The sequence below is a fragment of the Parambassis ranga genome, chromosome 2, assembly GCF_900634625.1.
Source record: "Parambassis ranga chromosome 2, fParRan2.1, whole genome shotgun sequence".
NCBI classification, from domain to species: Eukaryota; Metazoa; Chordata; class Actinopteri; family Ambassidae; genus Parambassis; species Parambassis ranga.
In genome coordinates this window covers 10,714,101-10,734,023 of record NC_041023.1, presented here as the reverse complement: position 1 = coordinate 10,734,023, position 19,923 = coordinate 10,714,101, and the positions used below count along the sequence as shown (strand labels likewise).

Sequence of the window (19,923 nt, the reverse complement as noted above, 5' to 3'; positions counted from 1 at the left end):
AAACTACATTTATTCTCCACAGCCAGTCAATAACTCAATACCCCTCAGCGTAGGAGAGAAGTATCACTAACAGAAACCTCCAACCTAAACCGACTTCTTACTGTCAGCCAAAGCACATCGGCAGGGTGCAGTGCAGGAAACTAGATGACTAAGCACATGTGTGTGTGTGTGTTTGTTTTTATAGCGCTGACAACAGCTGATTTATTAAACTGCACACTAACTCATTTTTTGCATAAAGAGATATAATATTAATATATGCAAAGGAAAATATGTTAAAGGCCAATTAAGAAGAACTGATTGTTAAAAACAGGTTGTCTGCATATTTGATTTGTTGAAGAAGCTGCTGGCTCAGCTAATCTTCAATCTTTACATACATTAAATATTGATGAAAGTAAGTCATCAACAATTTAGGAGAGAGAATGAGTGAAATCATCCTGAAGTGGTAAGTTTGACCTCAGGCCAGGTTTATGCGATTACAATATTCAGATTTTTTCTATTTTTCCCTGAGTGCAGAATCAGAGATAAATCCCTTTCTGAGGAAGAAGAATGACACACTGAACTGACTCAGCGGCTTAATGTGAGGGGACATTTAATGACATGCGTGGCTGTGGACCTGAGGTCACATACTGTACACCGTGTCCCTTGTGCACGGTGGCTGGGTCCTCCACAGCAGTGTTGGCTGTTATGTGCGGCAGTCGCTCTGTGGTTTGGTTTCAGACCTTTGCTGTACTGCTGTAACCAGATATTTGGATTAGGCTGGTGAGGGGAACATGAGCTCGCAGCACCTGTGTTTATTTGTGCACCTTTAGAGCATACTGCGTGCTTAACGCTGTCAAGTTCTTTGGACAAAGGTACTAGGAAGAATTTTGTAACTATGATGGGGGAAAAAAGGAATCCTCAGTGTATGTCAGACATTAATAATCTAGGAATAAATAAAAATGTGAACAAGCAATGAGTTACTATAGTTTGTCCCAGGTTTGATAGATGTTGGCATGAGACTGGGCTCTTCATATTCCCTCCCATGGTAAAAGGTTATAGTTTGAAGAGAAGAGCACTGATCCAAAGTCTGTACCTCAGGGGCTGCATTAATTGGCTCCAGATGGTCCACATGGTCCTGATAAAGAACAACCTCACTGCAGCTGTCTTTGTTGAGAGTGTGTGTATATGTGTGTGTGTGTGTGTGTGTGTATGTGTGCATTTTGTGTGCTTACAAGTAAAAAAGTGCATGAACCTTCATGTGCAAAGATCTATCTTCAAAACATACCCCTAATGTAAACCTACTCCTGTGCGTGTCTACAGTGTGTTCAGATCAAATCCATTAGCAGATAAATGAGATGCAAAACAAATTAAACGTACAAGATTTTGAGTCAATAAGGTTTTCTGTAGTAAAAATGTGATGCTGAAAGCAAAGGACACGCTCTGAGCTCCAGTACTACGCAACCCTTTACAAAAAAAGAAAACAGATGCCGAGTGTTGAATGTAAACAGTAAGATCACTTAACTCAATGTGTTTATTGCTTTTCTGTCTCCATACATTTAGAAGAGAGATGGTGCTGCTGCAAACTGACCTGCCAACCCCGTGACCTTCACATATACAAACATCCCATTCAGACCCCCGTTATATACACTAAGAGTGTACACACCAAAACAAACACCACCATTACTCAGAGAGTCGAGGCTGTCATGACGATGAACATGCGTACAGAAGTCCACTAAGTACTGAACCAAAAATATAAAGAGAAGTTCACTGAAACAGGATGTAACGACTGCGATAGGGATGTAGACTATCATATGGTTTGCAGTGTTAAACTGCTTTACATTGACAACAAGATAAATGCATAAGTGTAATTCAAATGTTTGTGTGTGTATGTGTGTGTGTGTGTCTGTGCGTGTGTCTGTGCGTGTGTCTGTGCGTGTGTCTGTGCGTGTGTCTGTGCGTGTCTGTGCGCCCCAGCTGATACGCCTCAAGCAGTGACAATAAAGCTGATATTCATTTAAGATAGAAAACTATAGCACAGCCAATTTAAATATAACCTTGTCTCCATCCCACCTCCTTTTTGTGAATGAAATGATGAGCTGAGATGGCGTGATAGGCAGATGTGGAGAGAAAAGACATCTTGACAATAGATTACGCTAAGCTGTATCTCTGTGAATATATAAATGCTATATTAGGTCAGATGGAAGTCACCCATTGTCCCCTTTGTTGCTTTAAAGATGCTAATGTACAATAGGCGCTACAAAAATGCTACTAAAATAATAACCTTGAAAAAAAAACACACCAATAGAGATTTGCCTCAATAGATCCAGGGAGATTACATGAAAGAAAAAAGGCCTTGATTTGCTTATTTTTTCCCCCATCTTGGCCAAGAGAAAAACATGAAACACCACACTTAAACATAACCTATCTTAGCAGTCAAGGTCTACTACACAGGGCTATTTGCCAATCCACCCCCTCAAGCCTTTACAACACGCACTAAACTCAAACCCTATGACCTCTGACCTTGTTGTTCACCTTAAATCACTCATGGGAATGGCTGACCACTGCCAGGTTAGATCAATAAATAGCAAAGATGGTGTTTGTGCTTAGCAATCAGTTTAATTAACCCCAAACCCAAATGTACACCTAAGAAGGACACCGGAGAAGAGTCATAAAAGATTACAAAGGGTAAAATTGAATTATTAAATAAAAAACAATAAAACAAATAGCAAAAAAAATGTTTAGAAGTTTTCTGTTAAAACTTCTACTTCAATCTTCCCCCACGTGGGAAATTATTTGATCTATACAAGATTCCCTTGTTTAGATGATGAGTCTGACCCTGCCAGTGGGACACTGTCTAATACACTTTTAAAAAAGTTTTTTTTTGTAACAACTTCCAACCGTGCACTGACTCTACCAGCACAATAAGATGTTTGCCGTTTGCCTCAAGATAAGGTCAGCAACCTGTAAAAGGTTTGCTGTATGTTACTGGAACAGACTTGCTGCAATCTAATGAGATAATAGATATGATCTTAGCTCAAAAAAAAGGTGGCAGCCTCTGCTGCACAAAAACTACAGTGCACGAGAAATCCCTATTCTTATTCCTGATTCTCGTTTGTTCCTGATGTCATAGGGAACACAACACAAAGTTTATGAGTTTATATGATCCATGCTACTATTACACTTGTATATGACAGTGATTATGGGAGCAAGCTTGTACGCTGAGTGACATTATGCACTGTGCTGGATGGTTAATACTCCTTCAGCCTGCCATTTCAGTGGCAGCGGAAGGCTTTCATAAAGCCGCAGCGGAGCAGCGACAATGAGAGACGAGTTTATAGGAGATTTTGCAGACTGATGTGCTGACATGAAGGGTAAGTCACTGATGGAGAGGAGGAGGGAAGAACCGTTTAAACTGCAGTGGAAGCAGCACAGACTATGGATTTATTAGTGTTTCAAAATGTTTATGTGGTCTTGTTTCACTTCATGCTGGGCTCCGCGGCCTAATGACTCCAGGCATCAGTGAAGGACATCTATTAGTCAAAGCCAGTGCAGAAAACAGGGACAAAACTACATCACAGCCAGAAAGTGACCTGAAGATCTCTGGGGTAAGAGCTCAGTTGACCATCTGTCCATCTTTGCTTAAATATCCCTGAATATGCAGTACTGTATAGCAGCAGCTGACTCACTGTGAGATACATGCTGAATGTGTGCATTAGCTGTATGTGAATCATTGCAGGTGTTTGTTGCTGTCAGTACTACTTCGTGTTCATTTATCCATTTGGTGTTGATGGTACAGCTTGGCGTTGCACTGTGTATAACGCAGGTTGCCTCAGAAAACCACCTAAAGCAAATCAATAGACATATTATGGACCCTCTATTAAAACACACTCAGTGTGTGAGTGCAGGCCTGCGCACACATGCATGTAATCCCTCATAAATGGAAACGGTGATTATGCATTACTGACAAGAGTCATTGGTTATGCTAGACAAGACAAGTGTGTGTGTGTCTGTCTGTGTGTACACACTTGGCATTCATTAAGTCGAAACAAAACAAGCGGCAGCAGCTGAGTGTGTGTCTTGGCTGAGACAACATAGAGAACAGATTCAAAGGGAGCCAAAAGTGGGGTTCAGTAAGAAAGAGAGAAGAAAAAAAAGAGGAACAGAGGAAAAAGGAGCGAGGAGATGCAGAAATGAAGTTAAGAAGTCTATCTAAGAGGGGTACTCTCACTGACACACTCACTGTCTTGCATGACCTCACAAGTTTGTATTGTACGGGCTGAAGGCAGCGCAGTGAGAACCAGTTTCAGGCATTAATCAGATGGGATGCATCTTGAGCTAATTCTTCCAAGCATTTTAGATGCTGCAGGAACCAAGCTGATTAACGATGTTTAGCCCAACTTTTAAAAAGTATACAAAATAAAGCCGCAGCAATGCTCTCATCATTGTAACCACACTGGAATGCTGTTTATAGCATACCTTGTGAGAGTACTAATATAAAATTAAGCAGTGAATGACTTCATTTAGAACTGTACAACAGATTAAGGAAATGATGACTAAGTGTGAAAACTGTGACAGCTTATTGAAGAGGCAGCTCTTACAGCAGCAGTGTGTTTTACTGCTTTCTTTATAGGTAACAAAAGCCCATTATTTGTGACAGGTAAATACACAGAAAGACGTTTTTAATCAACCTAAACTGAACATACCAGAGGAACAGAAGTGCAGGGTATAACTAGGTCAGTAAACCACGGCACTGAAGAGCCGGTGCTGGGTTGTGAATGTGTGTGCAAGGCCAAAGCTTGGCAGGGGAACCCCATTTGGAGAATATGGTCATGCTGGTAAAGAGGGGGCTACAATGAGTTGGCATGTTTGATGGGATGTGTTGCCAGTCTCTCCTCCACCAATCTCAGGAGCATGGGAAGGCAAACACAGAGTTGATCTCAAAGACTTCTAAAGGGGGGCCGCTTCCTGCCAAAAATCACTCACACCTGTCCTTCTGTCTTTGCCTCCCTTCATATCACTCTCTCTCCACAAACTTTTTCTTTACTCAAAATTGGAACCAGCCACACCACTGCTCCTCCCTTCTTGTTTTGGCCAGTGCCAGGTGTAAAAAGCTCCTGGCATCATCACAGTTAGGAACAGTGCAGCGCATCCATGCCAGGGCACTCGAGTCATTCTTCACGTATATTTCTACGAGGGCATGTGGCATTGCCAAGCACTGGCTAGGCTTGTGTTTCATTAGCATCAGATAGAGAGTCTTTCTTCAGTCAGTCTCACTATGTGTGTGTTTTTGTGTGTGTGGTGAACTAATGAAAACCACAGAGCAGGCTGCCCTCAAACTGAACTCCATTCAACAGAGAGCACTACAGGCCAACAGAGCAGGAGAAAATACAAATGTGAGTATTTATTTTATTCCTTCAGTACTGCTTTAGCTGACAAGCAGATGATTTTAATGCTTGCAATTTGAACAACACTTTTTTGTGTTTGTGTTGTCATCAGTCCTCAAAACAACATTTTTTACTGTTAAGCCTTATTAATATAAGATTTTTCTAATTTTCCATTTTATCTTCCTTTCACAGTCTAATCTAAAAGACCTATAACATCTGTCCTGAAAGCCTTTGAGTCAGCCCGCCTGTATTAAATCCAGGTAGACGAAAGCTTGTAATGACCAGACTGAGATTTTGAGGTTACAGTATCGGATGACAGCTAGGAGGACTTAGGCAGGTGCTTGACACGCTGTGAATGGAGCCTGTATGGGCTGCTCATTACAGAAGGACATCTGCTGCCGTCCAGCACCCCCCCCCCCCCCCCCCCCCCCCAGACTCCGCCTCTAGCTTTACACTGAGGCTGGGATGCCGTGTCAAACTGTGTGAGGCACCAGTGGCAGAACAAAACCTTACACCACCACAACTAAGCAGCCATGCATCTATACTCACACACGCACACCTGCCACCAACAATATGGCTGCCTGCTAGAGTATAAAAATATAAGCAAAACAGCTTTATGGCAGCTGGCTTACAACACAAAAGTCAGAAAAAAATGGCTTTGTTTTAAATCTGCTCTAGACTCTATGAGCATCATATATTGTAAATGATATTAAAAACAGTCTTCATGGTGAATACATTGAAAGCATCATATTTTTCAAAGATCATTTGTCTAAGAGAAAAGTGTTTTTGCTCCAGTCTCTCTGAAAATGACTATTTTTCACAAACAGTTTCAGTTTCAATATTTCACGCATTAAATAAATGCCATCATAAAAAAACCCCGATGCTGGCCAGAATATGGCAGCTAATTGTATTCTGTTTTTATATCATTCATTTGGGCATACGTCCTTTAAGTGGCTAATTATAAATGAAGTTGCACTTTCATGCTCATTAATATACCTCAGCACTATTTATATGATGACTATTCTCCTTCTGTTATAGACCTAAACAGCAATTTGCTCTTCTCTAAGTATTACTGCAAACACTTTGGAGAGAAGGGGGAGTAAGGCAAGAAAATATGACAAATAGACTGCATTCAGCAAGTTCATAAATCAGTGCAACGAACAGTGATGCACTGAAACATTTTGAATTGATTTTGCCGAGGATGTTGTAACAGGGGGAGACAGAGTGAATAAATTACACAGAGAAAGGGCAGAAAGGAGCTGAAAACAGCTGGTACTGTGTGGCCACTCCTGAGACCTCAGAGTTTAGGAAAGTCATCACAGCTCAGCTCCTTTCACAATTTATATCATGTGTGCAAAGCTTCTCCTCAGACTCACAACTTCCTGCTCTCAGAAGTGGCTGCCGGTCCTGATTCATACATTATTATGCCAGATGCAGTATGCAAAAAGCACCATATAGTGTTCTACTACATGACTGTCACATGACGAAGCTCAAGAACAGATGAGATAATATTATAACAGCAAGGTTGTTCAGACAGGGAATGTAGCACAAGCCACCAATAATATTTACATCTAGTTCTACAAACTACAAAGGAGGTAAGCAAGAGGATCAGTGCAGCTGCAGCAGGCCACGTACCACAATTAAAAAGTATATGAGGCAAAACACATGGCGTCACAAGATACTCATTATTTTTTTATAGGATTAGGCACCATGTATGCAAATACACATACACACACACACACCCCACAGTCTCACCTCTTTTTTGCAGGACTGTCCTCACAGTACTTGCTGCTCTGAGAGCGCAACTCATCTTCTTTGTGGCTGCCCTTCGACCCCGAGCCGTTCAGCTGCCGGTTGGCTAGTGAACCTAGAAAACACAAAGCGAAAACAAATGGTTACAACAAATATTTACCAACTTCTCCATCCATCTTTAGATATGCAACATCATTTTTGGTAAATCAAACATCCCTAATACAATATAAAAATAAATTAAGTCTATATATCTGAGCAGTTCTGCTTCACACTATAGAGTGATACACTTGAACACCAGAGCCAACTTCCAGCATCAGTTTCAGCACAATAGGGGATAGTACTCAGAGAGGGGAAATTTACTCATTTCTTTTTTCTGTACACATCATCACTTGCCGAATGCAGTCATTGTTTTTTGCTGACACATGTGACGTGCACCCTCTGACACAGGATTTTTAAAAACAAGCCTGAGGCAGCAAGAGAAATGGACAGCTATAGCTGGATTTGACATTCTTAGTGAGCCCTAATTAAATATTTAGCAAGCAACTCACACAAACAAAATAAGCCCCAAGACAGATTCTTAAATCAAAAGCAACAACGGGCTCCGAGAATTCAAATTAGGTCAAACAGAACAGTGGAAGTCAATGGTAATTAAGGGAGACAACCAAATTAAATAGATATCACAAGGCTTGATTTCTTCATGGGCAGATCTCGAAGTTCTTGGATTATTGTTATAGCAGTCCGGCCTGTGTGAGTGTGAATGAGCAAACTTATTGGGGAAATAAAGTTTACATATTTTCAGAGTTATCAGAGAGAGAGAATAATGCAGGAGTTGCCAAGGAGACTGTAATCACCTGGAGACAGAGGGGCAGTAACATGTTTAAAAATGTACTACTCTTGCCAACTCAAGTGTCATTTTGCAGAGCGGAAAGCTGGAGATTTATATCAGAGAGTGAGCAATGCAGCAATCAAACATTTGACACTGAGAATAATTTATCACACTTCTAACCTGTTTTGACAGGTATTTGTGCCTGACTGGACTTTGCTACTGCAGGTTGTTAAATAATTCATTTTGCAAAGGCCAGTGATGACTCACGGGCCACTCATAAACTCTTTCATTCACCAGCACCTTCCCACTGGTATGACACTTTCACACTGATTTAATAGTTCTTAGTTCTGCGTCTTTTCAAGCACACCCAGTGAAATTCCATTTGTCTGATGACTTTGACGAAAGTGTCACTCACCCTAAACCACACACTCCAAAGTGTGGGTGTCAGAAAGAAAAATAAATTAAGAGAACTACAACTATGGGGCATGAGTTCAGATAAGTGGCATCTTGAATGATATCCTGTTAGCAAAGAAGCTACCGTTAAACAAGTCCAGGCATCGTGTCATCCGAGGAAGACGGTCTCGGGAAAGGAGATCAAATGACAGCATAGGAGACAGGGTGAAGATGAGTGATTTTGGAAGAGGTAAAAAGGCTTTCTTAAACATATGATTTAAGTGAGATTTATATGTGCTTTGGGCTGAATGAGCACACCGTCACACACACCTGATTGCTACATAAACACAGGGCCTGGTGCTCACACATGCAGGGCAGGTCAGTACCTGAATGCGGAGGCACAGTCATCGAGGAACATCGCTGCGGTCAGATAGTTAACAAGAGCCGCCGCGATGAGTAAGGCCGTTGCATTGCGGGCAATGCTTTATGTTGGTGTAAGAGAGCCTCTATGTCTATAGGCCAGGGTGAATCACTAACTTATAATGTCTTTGCTGGCATGAAAGGCTGACATGTGTTTGTCTTTGATGAATCAATAGCTTTACCCTTCAGAGGTTTTCCCATTGAGGAAAAAAACACCTTAATATAGAATAGAGAATTCAATTAGGCTGCATTAATAAAAAAAAGACCTTTATCCTGATTCTGAAAACACTTCCACATATTCAGACTAAGAGGTTTTGTTGTAATGAGGGGGACATGCAGGGGAACAGATTAAAGCTGATATGAATGCGAAGCAGAGAGTCCCATCTCAACTTCAGCACAATGTTTTGCCAGTGAAACTCGCACGAGAGCAAAAACAAAATAGCTCATTAACTTTAATTGTGCTCAGAAAATGACTGACGCATGATGTCCCTACAGAACGCAAACAAACAGGCAGAGGCCCATTTCAACAGCCCCTCTTCTTCCGTTCTTGCTCTCCTTTTTTTAACACTACCTCCCTCTATCTATCCCCCAAAGAATTGTTTGACATATGCTGGTTGCACATGAGTGCCCATCTGAGGGGCAGAGCAGAGAATCTTGGGAAAGGAGAGGACTGGGGATGGGCATGTGTGGCAGAAAGGCAGAGATCCTAAACTCGAGCTCCTGGAGTGGGCATGCGAGTGTGCCATCCCAATTGCTAGTCCTAAGGGGGGGTGGAGTGAAGGCGGGGGGTAGAGGGGTCTAATCAGATTTAGGCGTGCTTAACTAAGCCCATCGCTGCGCTACGTTCACCCCAATGTCTCAAGAGAACAAGGGGGAGGGAAGAGAACTAGATAGCATAACGTGGCATATCACAGGGCTGAGAGGAGCCCATTAGCTGCAATAAATAGTAGAACTGTAGCAGAATAGTCTCTCCATTATAGGCCTTTTATTGCATTTACAATAAATACAAACTCTAGAATTCAATACCATACTTGAATATACCTGACAAAATGCTTACTTTTTTTCAATTTCTTCTGGTAAATGAACCATTCTGTACTGCTGAAATCCAAATGTTACACAACACTTTAATCTCCTTTCCATCTTTAGTAAACAAGAGCTCTAAACTTTTATATTATGCCCTTTGTTCACTTGATCCTTTATGCCTGTGCACAATTAAAATTGTGGGATGAAATGAAACGAAACAATGGGCAGTTTTATTTCAGGAAAACTCCTTATAGTATCCATTCCCAGACATTTTTCAGAATAAAAGCATATACTAAAAATGAGTGCCTGGCTGGATGGTTTTGAAATAGCCCCAAATATATTGTGCTTCCTTCTAAAAGTGGACCTCGAAACACAGCATGACACTTACCACAAGCCAGAACAAAAGCATACAACAATGTGCAGTTCAGAAACATGGCATCTGCTTTTGTGCAGCTCAAAGCTATAAATCTAAAGCATCAAAAGCAAAGATGGAATCCTGTAATGACTTGAGCTGTTGTGGGGGAAAAAGGGGGCATGCAAGGACAGAAAAGACGCAATCTCTTTGCCTCACTTGATTTGATATCTAAACTTGTCCTCTTTCTGCTACTCTTTTATATATATCTCCTTTTATCCAGCCTTCTCCCTGTGCTGGTCTACCTTCACTTGTGTCCGGTGATGCTATCACCAGACTGAGAATAGAGGTCCCACACAGTGCTTTAGCTGCCACGGCTGCCACTCTGGGCATGCAAGCTGCTGGCAGGATGGGAAATGCAGACAGACAGCAGAGTGACAGCAGAGCGGGCGCTGAAGGAAAGGGCATGATGTGCATGAAAACGGGTAGGAACAGCCTGAGAGGTCCTGAGATAGGCAGACAGACAGAGGGAGAAAGAGAGGGGACAGTCAAAAAAATGGGCAAACAGGGAGCCCTCTCTTCAGTCTCTCCTGGTATTTGGCTAGCAGCCAGCTCCTCCATCAATAGCACTCTGAGAAATGGAGAGGGAGGAAAGGAAAGGATGGGAGGGGAGGTGTATGGAAGAATACAGCAGAGGATGATGGTGAGGTATGGACAGAGATGCAGCTTCAACGATTCAGAGAACAGCAGAGGAAGGGTGGGAAACAGGACGGAGGCAAAGGAAGGGAGTGTGACGAGGGAGGAAGAATGGAAAAGAGGGAGGGAGCATTTGCTTGACAGATACTGTAGATAGTTAAGACAGATGGGGCAGAGGACAGGAAGGACAAGAAGACGGTGAGAAAGAGGAAGGCAGAGACAGATGAGGAAAACTAAAGGGAGAAAAGGGCTGTGGAGAGGGGAGTGTGGGTGTGGAGATACATAATCGAGGAGATTGAGCAGCGGGAGAGAGAAAGGAGACAGGAGCTTGCGGAGAAGGCAGTAACCAGAGTCCTATTGATGTGTAATAAAACCCTGCAATGGGGAGAGACAAACGGAAGGACAAACGGATGGTGGGAGATAGGAAAGAAAAAAGGGGAGGAAGGAGGAAGAATGTGGCTGCGATGAAGCTGCTGAAGGATGCGTGGGTGAAGGAGCGGAAGCTGAGGATGCAGAAGGGCATAGTGTCATTTGTTAAATAATGCAGGGAAGGAGCACGCGAAGCAGGAAGTGATGGACACAGAGACGGATGGCTGCCAACACAGAAAGGTAAAGTGGCTCGGGAGATGGCATGATTGCTGTTTATGGGCAGGGAGAAGTCTGGGTGGGTGGAGAGATAGACTGACACATGCAGCTGACTGACAGGCTGCCACACCCCCCACCCCTCTGAAACAGATAGCCACTGCTGCCACACAGTGACGGGGAGAGGAGGACGAGGTGGGAAAGATGGAGAGACAGATGTCTCAGGAGGGAGCTTGGTATTGCCATAACCTTGTTCAGACAGATGACTTCCCAAAATGGCGGACGCATATACATTGAAAACTGAGATAGCTTTGTATTAATTAGGACGAGCATTTATTCTGAGGTTTTGACCAAAATCTTTGTTTGTTACATCAGGTCTAATTAACATTCAACACAAAAGTAATTAACATTTGGAAACTGACACAAATACGATACTGTGTAGATATTTTAAAAAAAATAAATAAATCAGCCAGCAAATTATACAATATTACAATTTCCCCTGCCAATTAAATAACCCATTAAGCAACACATCATTTAGATATGATCGTTATGTTCTGATCATTCTCTTTATCACTGCGGAATATCTATCATGCAGTGGTTCTCCAAAATGGCTGATAGTTCCACAATAATGCTTGTGTGAGACTAAAAACTGTGGCACATGTCTTGCCCCCCAACATAAGCCAAGACTCTAACCCACACTCATCTAAAACAGCAGGGGCAGCCCATTCAGGATGTAGTGCATGCTGAGCGTGATCCTCCAAAATGGCTGACAGTTTCACCACAATGTCTAAGAGAGACGGGAAACTGTGCCGCTCGTACAGGCTCCAAAGCCTCGCTAACCCACGGTGCTCTAAAACAGCAGGGCCCATCTATTCAGCCCGGCTCCCTTTTGTGTCAGTGTGGGCTGCTGTCGTTACCCCCAGTGCGACGGGCTGCCGACGCTTTCTAATGAGTCATTTTTATTCAGGCGATAAGGTCAGCTACCCGCAGAGGCTTAAAAGGCCCTGAGGAGCTCTGGAGTGGCAGCTATGAGCTGCCAGACAGACGCACAGAGATGCACTAGCGACAAAGAGTGGAGGGGGCACTCAGTCCCAGCATGGAGAAAATAAATAAAGGTGTGATGAAATATATCATAAAGAAAACATGACAAAAATGAGGAAGGGGGAAAAAACCCTAGATATAAAAGATACGTTTCAAAAGCGACTCCTGCCTGTCAGCTTGTCTTTCTGTTTGCCTCGCTGGATGGCTGGAAGACTGGGCGTGAACTTTTCAGAGGCTCTTTTTTTCCTCCTGGTTCCTTTCTTTCTGTGTCTGGGTTGTGTTAATGTCAACTGAGAATAGCTTCTAAGGCACGTGTGAAGTTCAAATCTCCTCTGTTGGCTGGATGAGGGTGTTTTTTTGTGTGTGGGAGCACCAATGTCAAACAAAGACACGGTGGCAGCTTGTTTCAAAACAAGCTGTTCATCCCCCCCATTGCTCTCACTCTCACTACTTGTGTTGTTTCAGGTTAACACACACCACAACACACAAAAATCCCTTAACTGTTATTGTAGCAGACTTCCGCCTGGAATTGGATTTCTGTCTGAGTAAGCAATTTCAGGTATTAATTCATGTTGAAGAGGCCTGTGTTTAATGAGTCTTGACCCCAGGGTGAGTGTAAATGTCCAAGCTGGAAAAGATTAACAACACTTTTACATGTGTTTTCTTGTGTGTGTAGAAGACCTCATCAGAGCCCCTCTGTTTGATGCGTAAACAACATTTGAGAACAAGTGGGAAATGCTTTCAGTTCAAGGGTTCCTTTGAGGAAGTGACAATGAACCGGTAGAGAGTGCAGCTCAGTGCCTGCTGACCCACAGCAAAACCCAAATGAGACTGTCCAACTGATATTCACTCCACAAAATGCTGGTGCAGCTTTTTCATTGCTTCTTTCATTTTAGCAAAAACAAAACAAAAGTTCTCAGCTTGATTCAACTGTTATCACTGTTTACAAGTGGTGTCTTTTTGTCTTATTCCACACAAATTCCCCTCTTCAAAATAAAGAGCTGAAACTTACCATTGGAGTTTGTGGTTCCATCACCATCCAGCTGCCGTTTCTGTGCAGTCCTAAACTCCTTTAGAGAGAGGTAAAGCACCTTCCGCATAACCCGCTCCTCCGACCACGGGATCCCATCACTGTCATCCTGTGAAAACATCAAGGGAGAGAAAAAATAGGTCAGTATGAACCTTTTTTTACAAATGATTCTGTTATTATGAATATTACTTCTGTTTCTTTTCCTGTGGGAAAGACAGCGTGAGCAGCACATTAAGCATGTTGGACAGCTGTTTATGATGACCGTTTTCCTTTGTTTCTTTTAGAGACTATGTCGTGGGACTTCAGGTCAAGGCCAGGAAGTGCTCACAGGACAAGCATGTTGAGAAGACAAAACAAAACCTAACAAGCTAAAGTCAACACAATCTGTAGACGCACAGCTTTTAGCTAAGAACTGACCAGTTACTTTGTAGCTTTAATTCACTATTGAAACAGATCACTTTAAACCAATAAAAACACAAAGATGTTGTACAGATGTCATCATAGTGCATTAAATGTTAAACAAAAGAGAAAACTATAACTGCATTACTCCTTCTGGTTGCATCCTTCCCTCCTTTAAACCATATGGTGACATTAGTGTGTCCCGGCATTAGCATAACATAGCATTAGCTTGCAGCTAGACACAGGGCACTGCATTACCATAACAATACATGAAGGATGCATCTCCCCGCAATGCCATGATAGAGGAGTGTTATGGTGATGAATAGGTAGGAAGCAAATGAAAAAAGCATCTTGGGACTGTGAGTTCATGTGTTGCTAATCTCTCCCAGTGAGACTGAGACAAAAGATGTTATTGTCAAAGAGGTCACCAGGAGTCACATACACACACAAAACACATCCTACATCATCTTTTTTCAAGTCACTTTCAATCTGAGCAACAAACACATGAAAGCATATCACTTTATGCCAAACACTGCTGTTCAGAGTTTTAACAGCTTAGAGGAAAAATATTCCATTTCATTGTTAAAGGGTCTTTAGTGACTGTCCAACAGCAATAACTACACTTGTCTTCCTCCCCCCCTTCGCTGCTTCCACTCATTGCTCTTGCAGCTGTGTTTGATGTCGAACAACACTAATGACTAAAGGAAATGAGATTAGGACATGCGCAACAACAAAGAGGTATTAATAAATAATGGAAACTGGAAATAGCTTTTCTCTTGTCAAGTCATGGAGCGAGAGAATTTCAGCTGTTAGATTTGAGGGGGGAAAAACACTGTGCCTTAATGCCAAACAAGCTAATATATGTTAATCATTTGTATTAAAAGCTCATTTCTGATTATGTCAAATCATCGCAGGGAGTACATTGAGTCAAATGTAAGACGCAGATGAGGAAAACGTGAGCGCACAGTGGTCTGATCAGTCAGTTGACTCAGATCATTTGAGTTGGCTCAGCCATGGTAGACATGACAGTGACATCAGCAACGGCTGCCTGTGTTTAAACTCTCCACCTCAATGCAAATAATTCCACTGAGACACGTTATCACTGCTGCAATTATAAGATAACTGTCAGAGCATTCCATTAAGAGAGAGCACTCTCAAAAAACAATAATAAAAGAGCTGAGATGACAGAGTCTGTGTAAAAAAGGAGAGTAAAATAATTTCATCCAAAGGCGGCTGCATCATCATAGCGTTTGTTGGATACTATGCCAAAACCTTGATGTTAACGTGCACAAAGTTTGGGGTGAAAATTCTGATTCAACAAATGTTTAATCAGCTCATTAAAAGCTTAAAAGACTCACTTAGACAAATGACTGAAAACATCCTCTAATTAAAGCAAACCTGACAAAAATTCATTCACTAATATTTTTTGACAAGACTGAAGACTTGGTTCATTTACCATTCTTTGTGGCTTTGTTTCTTCAGCAGATAAAAATAAGCTTTTGCACTGTTTTGATTTCCAAAGTCTGCTCAGGGACCTTTGGGACAAGACCTCAACAGAGCTTTGAATAGAGGAGTGATGGTGGTGGTGGGGGTAAGATATTAAAATCTGTGTGTCTGCACATGATGGAGCTGATGGGTGACAGCCACGTCTGCCTGCATACAGTACGCACTCTGGCACACACATGCAGTGATGCTTTGCAGCCTGTGACAGAGGTTGATAGGGTATGTTTTGTGTGTACTGTGCAGTCCCTCATTACACTGTCACACGTGAGCATGCAGGGCACACACACACACACACACTAGCTAGAGAGGTAGCGCAAGTATTCAATTATGCCATTTTCTCCTGTACTTAATGTCATCTAATCCATTCTCTGAGTGTGCATGTGTGTGTGTGTGTGAGTGTGCACAAGCCTGCCAGGTAAGCACCAATTACCTAGACAGCTCACTAGCACTCTTTCCCCTCATGGTGTGGCACAAGGCCAAGTGTACAGTGACACACACACACACACACACAGTACTGACAGCAAATCTCAGGATTACAAACACATACTGTACAGCTTCCATACTGTCTGTGTCTGACACACAATCCAACACAACACACAGCTGCACCAAGAGGGAAAAAGTTTGAGTTCTTAAAGTTCGTCACATTTCTGTTTCTCTCACTTCCTCTGTGGTTTCCTCTGTAGTTGGCATCATGCCACAGATGTTCCGTGCACATTGTACACATAGCTGCAAAGTACTGAAAAAAATGGAAAACTAACTTCTCATCAGGGAACAGAGACCTGCGCTCCATTACAGCTGCTTCGCTCTGAAACCTCGCCACTTTAAAGGATTCATTAAATGAGGGTGGTAACCATTTGTCTGACCTGAAAGACGGCACGCAATCCGTTTTTTTGGCCAGTGTGTTTCAGATTATCAGCAACAAAAATCTCCGCACTGTGTGTTATCCAGGTATAAAAAAATTGAGAGGTGAAAGTGGCGTCTGAGTTACTGCCAGATCTCTTTAGAGACAGCTTTTACACAGAGAGCCACCTGGCACTGACACACATCTACAACCCAGCCGGCACCCATCAGGCTAGTGGAATCCCACTAATGAGCGTGGGGACCTTTTCAGTCCTTGTGTGTGTGTGTGTGTGTGTGTGTGTGTGTGTGTGTGTGAGACTAAGTGATGCCTGCAGGAACATCGAGCACCTACTGTCACCCTGAAACCCCACCCTCAAGGGCTTTACATCACTTTATAGCCTTCTCTCTCACTAATAAATGTACAGTGCTAATATGTAATGCCATCATAATAAGTGCTGGGCTTATGTCATGAAAGTTTACCAAAAGATTAAACACAAGAAAACAAATAATCTGCACATTATTCTAGTGAAAATGTGCGTATTTATATCTGTTAGAGTTACAAGAAAATCTTTCTACATGCCGAGAAAAAAATCTATTTTTGCCAACAACAGAACAATCACAAGTGAAAAAAGGGAATTGAGCAAACGTTAAAAAGCTTGGTGCAGTGTGCCAATGATAAGACCTGGAGAGTCTGAGCAACATTAAATCTATCACTGCATCTGTATCTGCTCATTACACTGGATGAAAAGTGGGGCCGGTTCCACTTCATAACCCCAGCGCTGCTCATGTTCCTATCTGCAAATGGTTGATGAAGAAACAAGTGGATTTCATCGGCTGTGTGTGTAAACAAGGCACCAGCGTAGGTGGAGAGAATTAGAGAAGGAGGATGAGAGTACTCGCTGAAAACTTAAAAATCAGACCTGACCACTCTGCTTTTCTGTGAAAAAAAGTATTTCAAATTTCCCCAGAGACCATGTTTAACTCCCAAGATAGACTATAACCTACAAACAATGGATTAATTTCACACAACAAAAGATTGTTGAACAGCAGCCCAGGCTGATTTTATTACTAAAAAGACACGTGCCAAAAATTCAAAGCAGTTTTGCCAGTATTTTGTAAAATGTGTATTGAAAATCTGTATAAAATTGCTTATTACAGCAGTCACTGAAAAACACACACTGTGCCTTTAAGAACATCACAAAGCCTCTACATGTTGTGCTCTGGGTGTGTAGAAGTGTGACACACAGGCGAGCCGTGCTAACGTCAGCTCAGAAGGTGCTTACTGTAAAACAGACACAGAAACCGCTGGTTTACCTGCAGAGGATAAAACCTTATACATGCCTATATATTATTTATTCAATTAATGGTTTTGTTTTGCACACTTGAATATACATTACTGTGCGTGCATACACACAGCAGCTGTTCTATAAATAGTGCTGCGCTGCTGCCGACTGTGCGGATGTCATGGCAGAGGAATGTGGGCCATGCGCCAGCTGCGATCTGCTCTACAAAACTGGTCCAAAATCTGTTATTTTAACACACATTTCCTCTTAGGGAGATGGATGGAGAGATGGATGGAGGAGAAATGTTATTTTAACAAAGCCTGGGTTATTATATCCAGTAGTCAGGACAGTCCCTACCCCACTACCAACCCTTCCTTTCCCCCTCCGACATCTTGATCTTTATTTACTCTTTCGCCAACACATGGACCCCAGATGACTGGCTGCAAGAATATGACTGTGCAGGGTTCCCAAGCGGTGCAGATGACTGCGATAACAATTATTTAAGTCCAAACTACATCATCGTAGCCTTTCTTAAGGTCATGACCAAGACTTTGTAGATTACAAACATTTATGGCATGTTGATTATGGCCCTCCGGAGGAACTAAAACATCTGCAATGTTTTCATAATTATGAGAAGAGATCCAAATCGTATCTTAGTGCAGTGCTATTAAACACAGTTTCTGAGTGAAAACACACGTCAAACACACTGTACTATATGGATGTATGCATTTGAAAACTCCTGATATTTTTAAGCTCAGTGCCAAGTTGGTGTAAATAATAGCAGCTGCTCTCCAAAACCCACCCCCACTCCTGATCCTACATCAGCATGATGTGCAAACAACTGAGGTAGTTTCAAAAACCAGGCCAACCTCTTCAAGTATGAAGCACATGTTTGCTCCCAAAATTTACATTCCAATCCTAACTACATCCTGGTCCCCACGTCCCTTATAGCTTCAAGTAGACCGGATGCTTAGCTCAGCTTGGAGCTCAGAGAATAGGCAAACGGAACAAGGTTTTTGGGGTTGCCGGGGACAAGAGGCCCTATATAATCGCCTCATTACACCACAAGCTCACTGCATTGGAATGTGTGTGCAAGTGTGAGTGCAGCCACAGGGCCTTCCCTTTAAACTAGTCATGCTGGGATAGCCCGAACAGTTTTCAAGCATGTGAAAAAGCACCTTCTGCATTACATAGCTGATCCATAAACACACCTGCTGTTGAATATAACTTTGAGCATAAACATCAGAATAATGTCTCTCCCCGAGAACAATGCCTTGCGTCTGGCCGTCATGGTCTCTCCTGCTGAGCTCTGTATCAGACACACACTAACCTACTGTGTCTCCTCTGTCAGTCATATCAGCTGTCTGCATTTGCACACTCCTGCACGCACACACACCGTCTGAATCTATCTGAGCGTACATAAGTGACAGACTGCCAGCGCCATTCAACCCTGTCGAGCATAAAATGCTATCAGGCTGGTAAAAGCAGAGCAGAGCAGAGAGAGAGAGAGAGAGAGAGAGATGGGGTGAGGGAAAAGGCTTTTAAACACAGACTGTGACCGAGTTTGTTTTATCGGAGAGAAATAAATGTCACATGCTTTGAAGATGCGAGTCTGAGGGTACAGCTACATTAAGGTGGCTAATTCTTTTGTCAAGGTATCTGCAAGTCCACACTTTCTTCAGAATGTGCAGGTGACACAGACATGGAAAATCAGCCAGGAAGGAAAGAAGCAGATTAACATACTGTTTCTGCAGCAGCTCTCTGAAGGCACTGCTTATTGCATGCTGATTACAATAATTTCAGTGAGTTAGGATTATTGTTTCATTACAGAAGAAAGCAGAAGTCAATCTGCAAGAGCTACCGATACGTTTTCAGATGCCATCGTTGTTGCCGTTTCTTCCTTTTCCTACTTTCCTGATGTAGTTTTATAAAACAATAAGGTGTTTCTTTTCATGAGGAATAAATTACTATTTTAATCTGAGCAGAGGGTCAAAGTAGACAGAAAAGGAGGCACTAAGGTACTGACCTGGTTTAACATGGACAAGTATAAGCGAGCATGTGTGTGAGCAGATGCTCAACTGGCTGTGTAACAAAGCTTAAAGACTGACTGGGCTGCCCACCCACACTGGCTATGTGACCAAGTGACCCCTGCTCTGACCCTTAGCCCCAAACACACAAACACTCCAAATGCAAATTCAACTAGCTGCAGACGAAAGCCTAAAATCATCAACACTTACCAGGACACCAACTTAAAAGCTGCCTTTCGTGTATTTGAAGTTAAAAATTACAAGGAAAAGTAAAAAAGTAAAAATAAAATGCTTCAAATAACTAGAGAATTTATTTGTGCTGCTGGTTTTGTTATACATACCAAAACACTGCCTATGTTCATAGCAGTATTGACAGATTATCAAACAGCACAC

At 42.3% G+C, this 19,923-nt stretch overlaps 1 protein-coding gene across 2 annotated transcripts in view; it reads right to left on the bottom strand.

Moving 5' to 3' along the window:
- jarid2b (jumonji and AT-rich interaction domain containing 2b) overlaps nt 1-19,923 on the bottom strand; it is an 85,616-nt gene that overhangs the window by 30,718 nt on the left and 34,975 nt on the right. For both annotated transcript variants that reach the window (XM_028424125.1, XM_028424130.1), the window contains exons 2-3: nt 13,461-13,587; nt 7,119-7,230 (exon numbers count right to left, since the gene is read on the bottom strand). In XM_028424125.1, the coding sequence (XP_028279926.1) occupies nt 7,119-7,230; nt 13,461-13,587 (239 nt within the window). The remainder of the gene's footprint in view (nt 1-7,118; nt 7,231-13,460; nt 13,588-19,923) is intronic.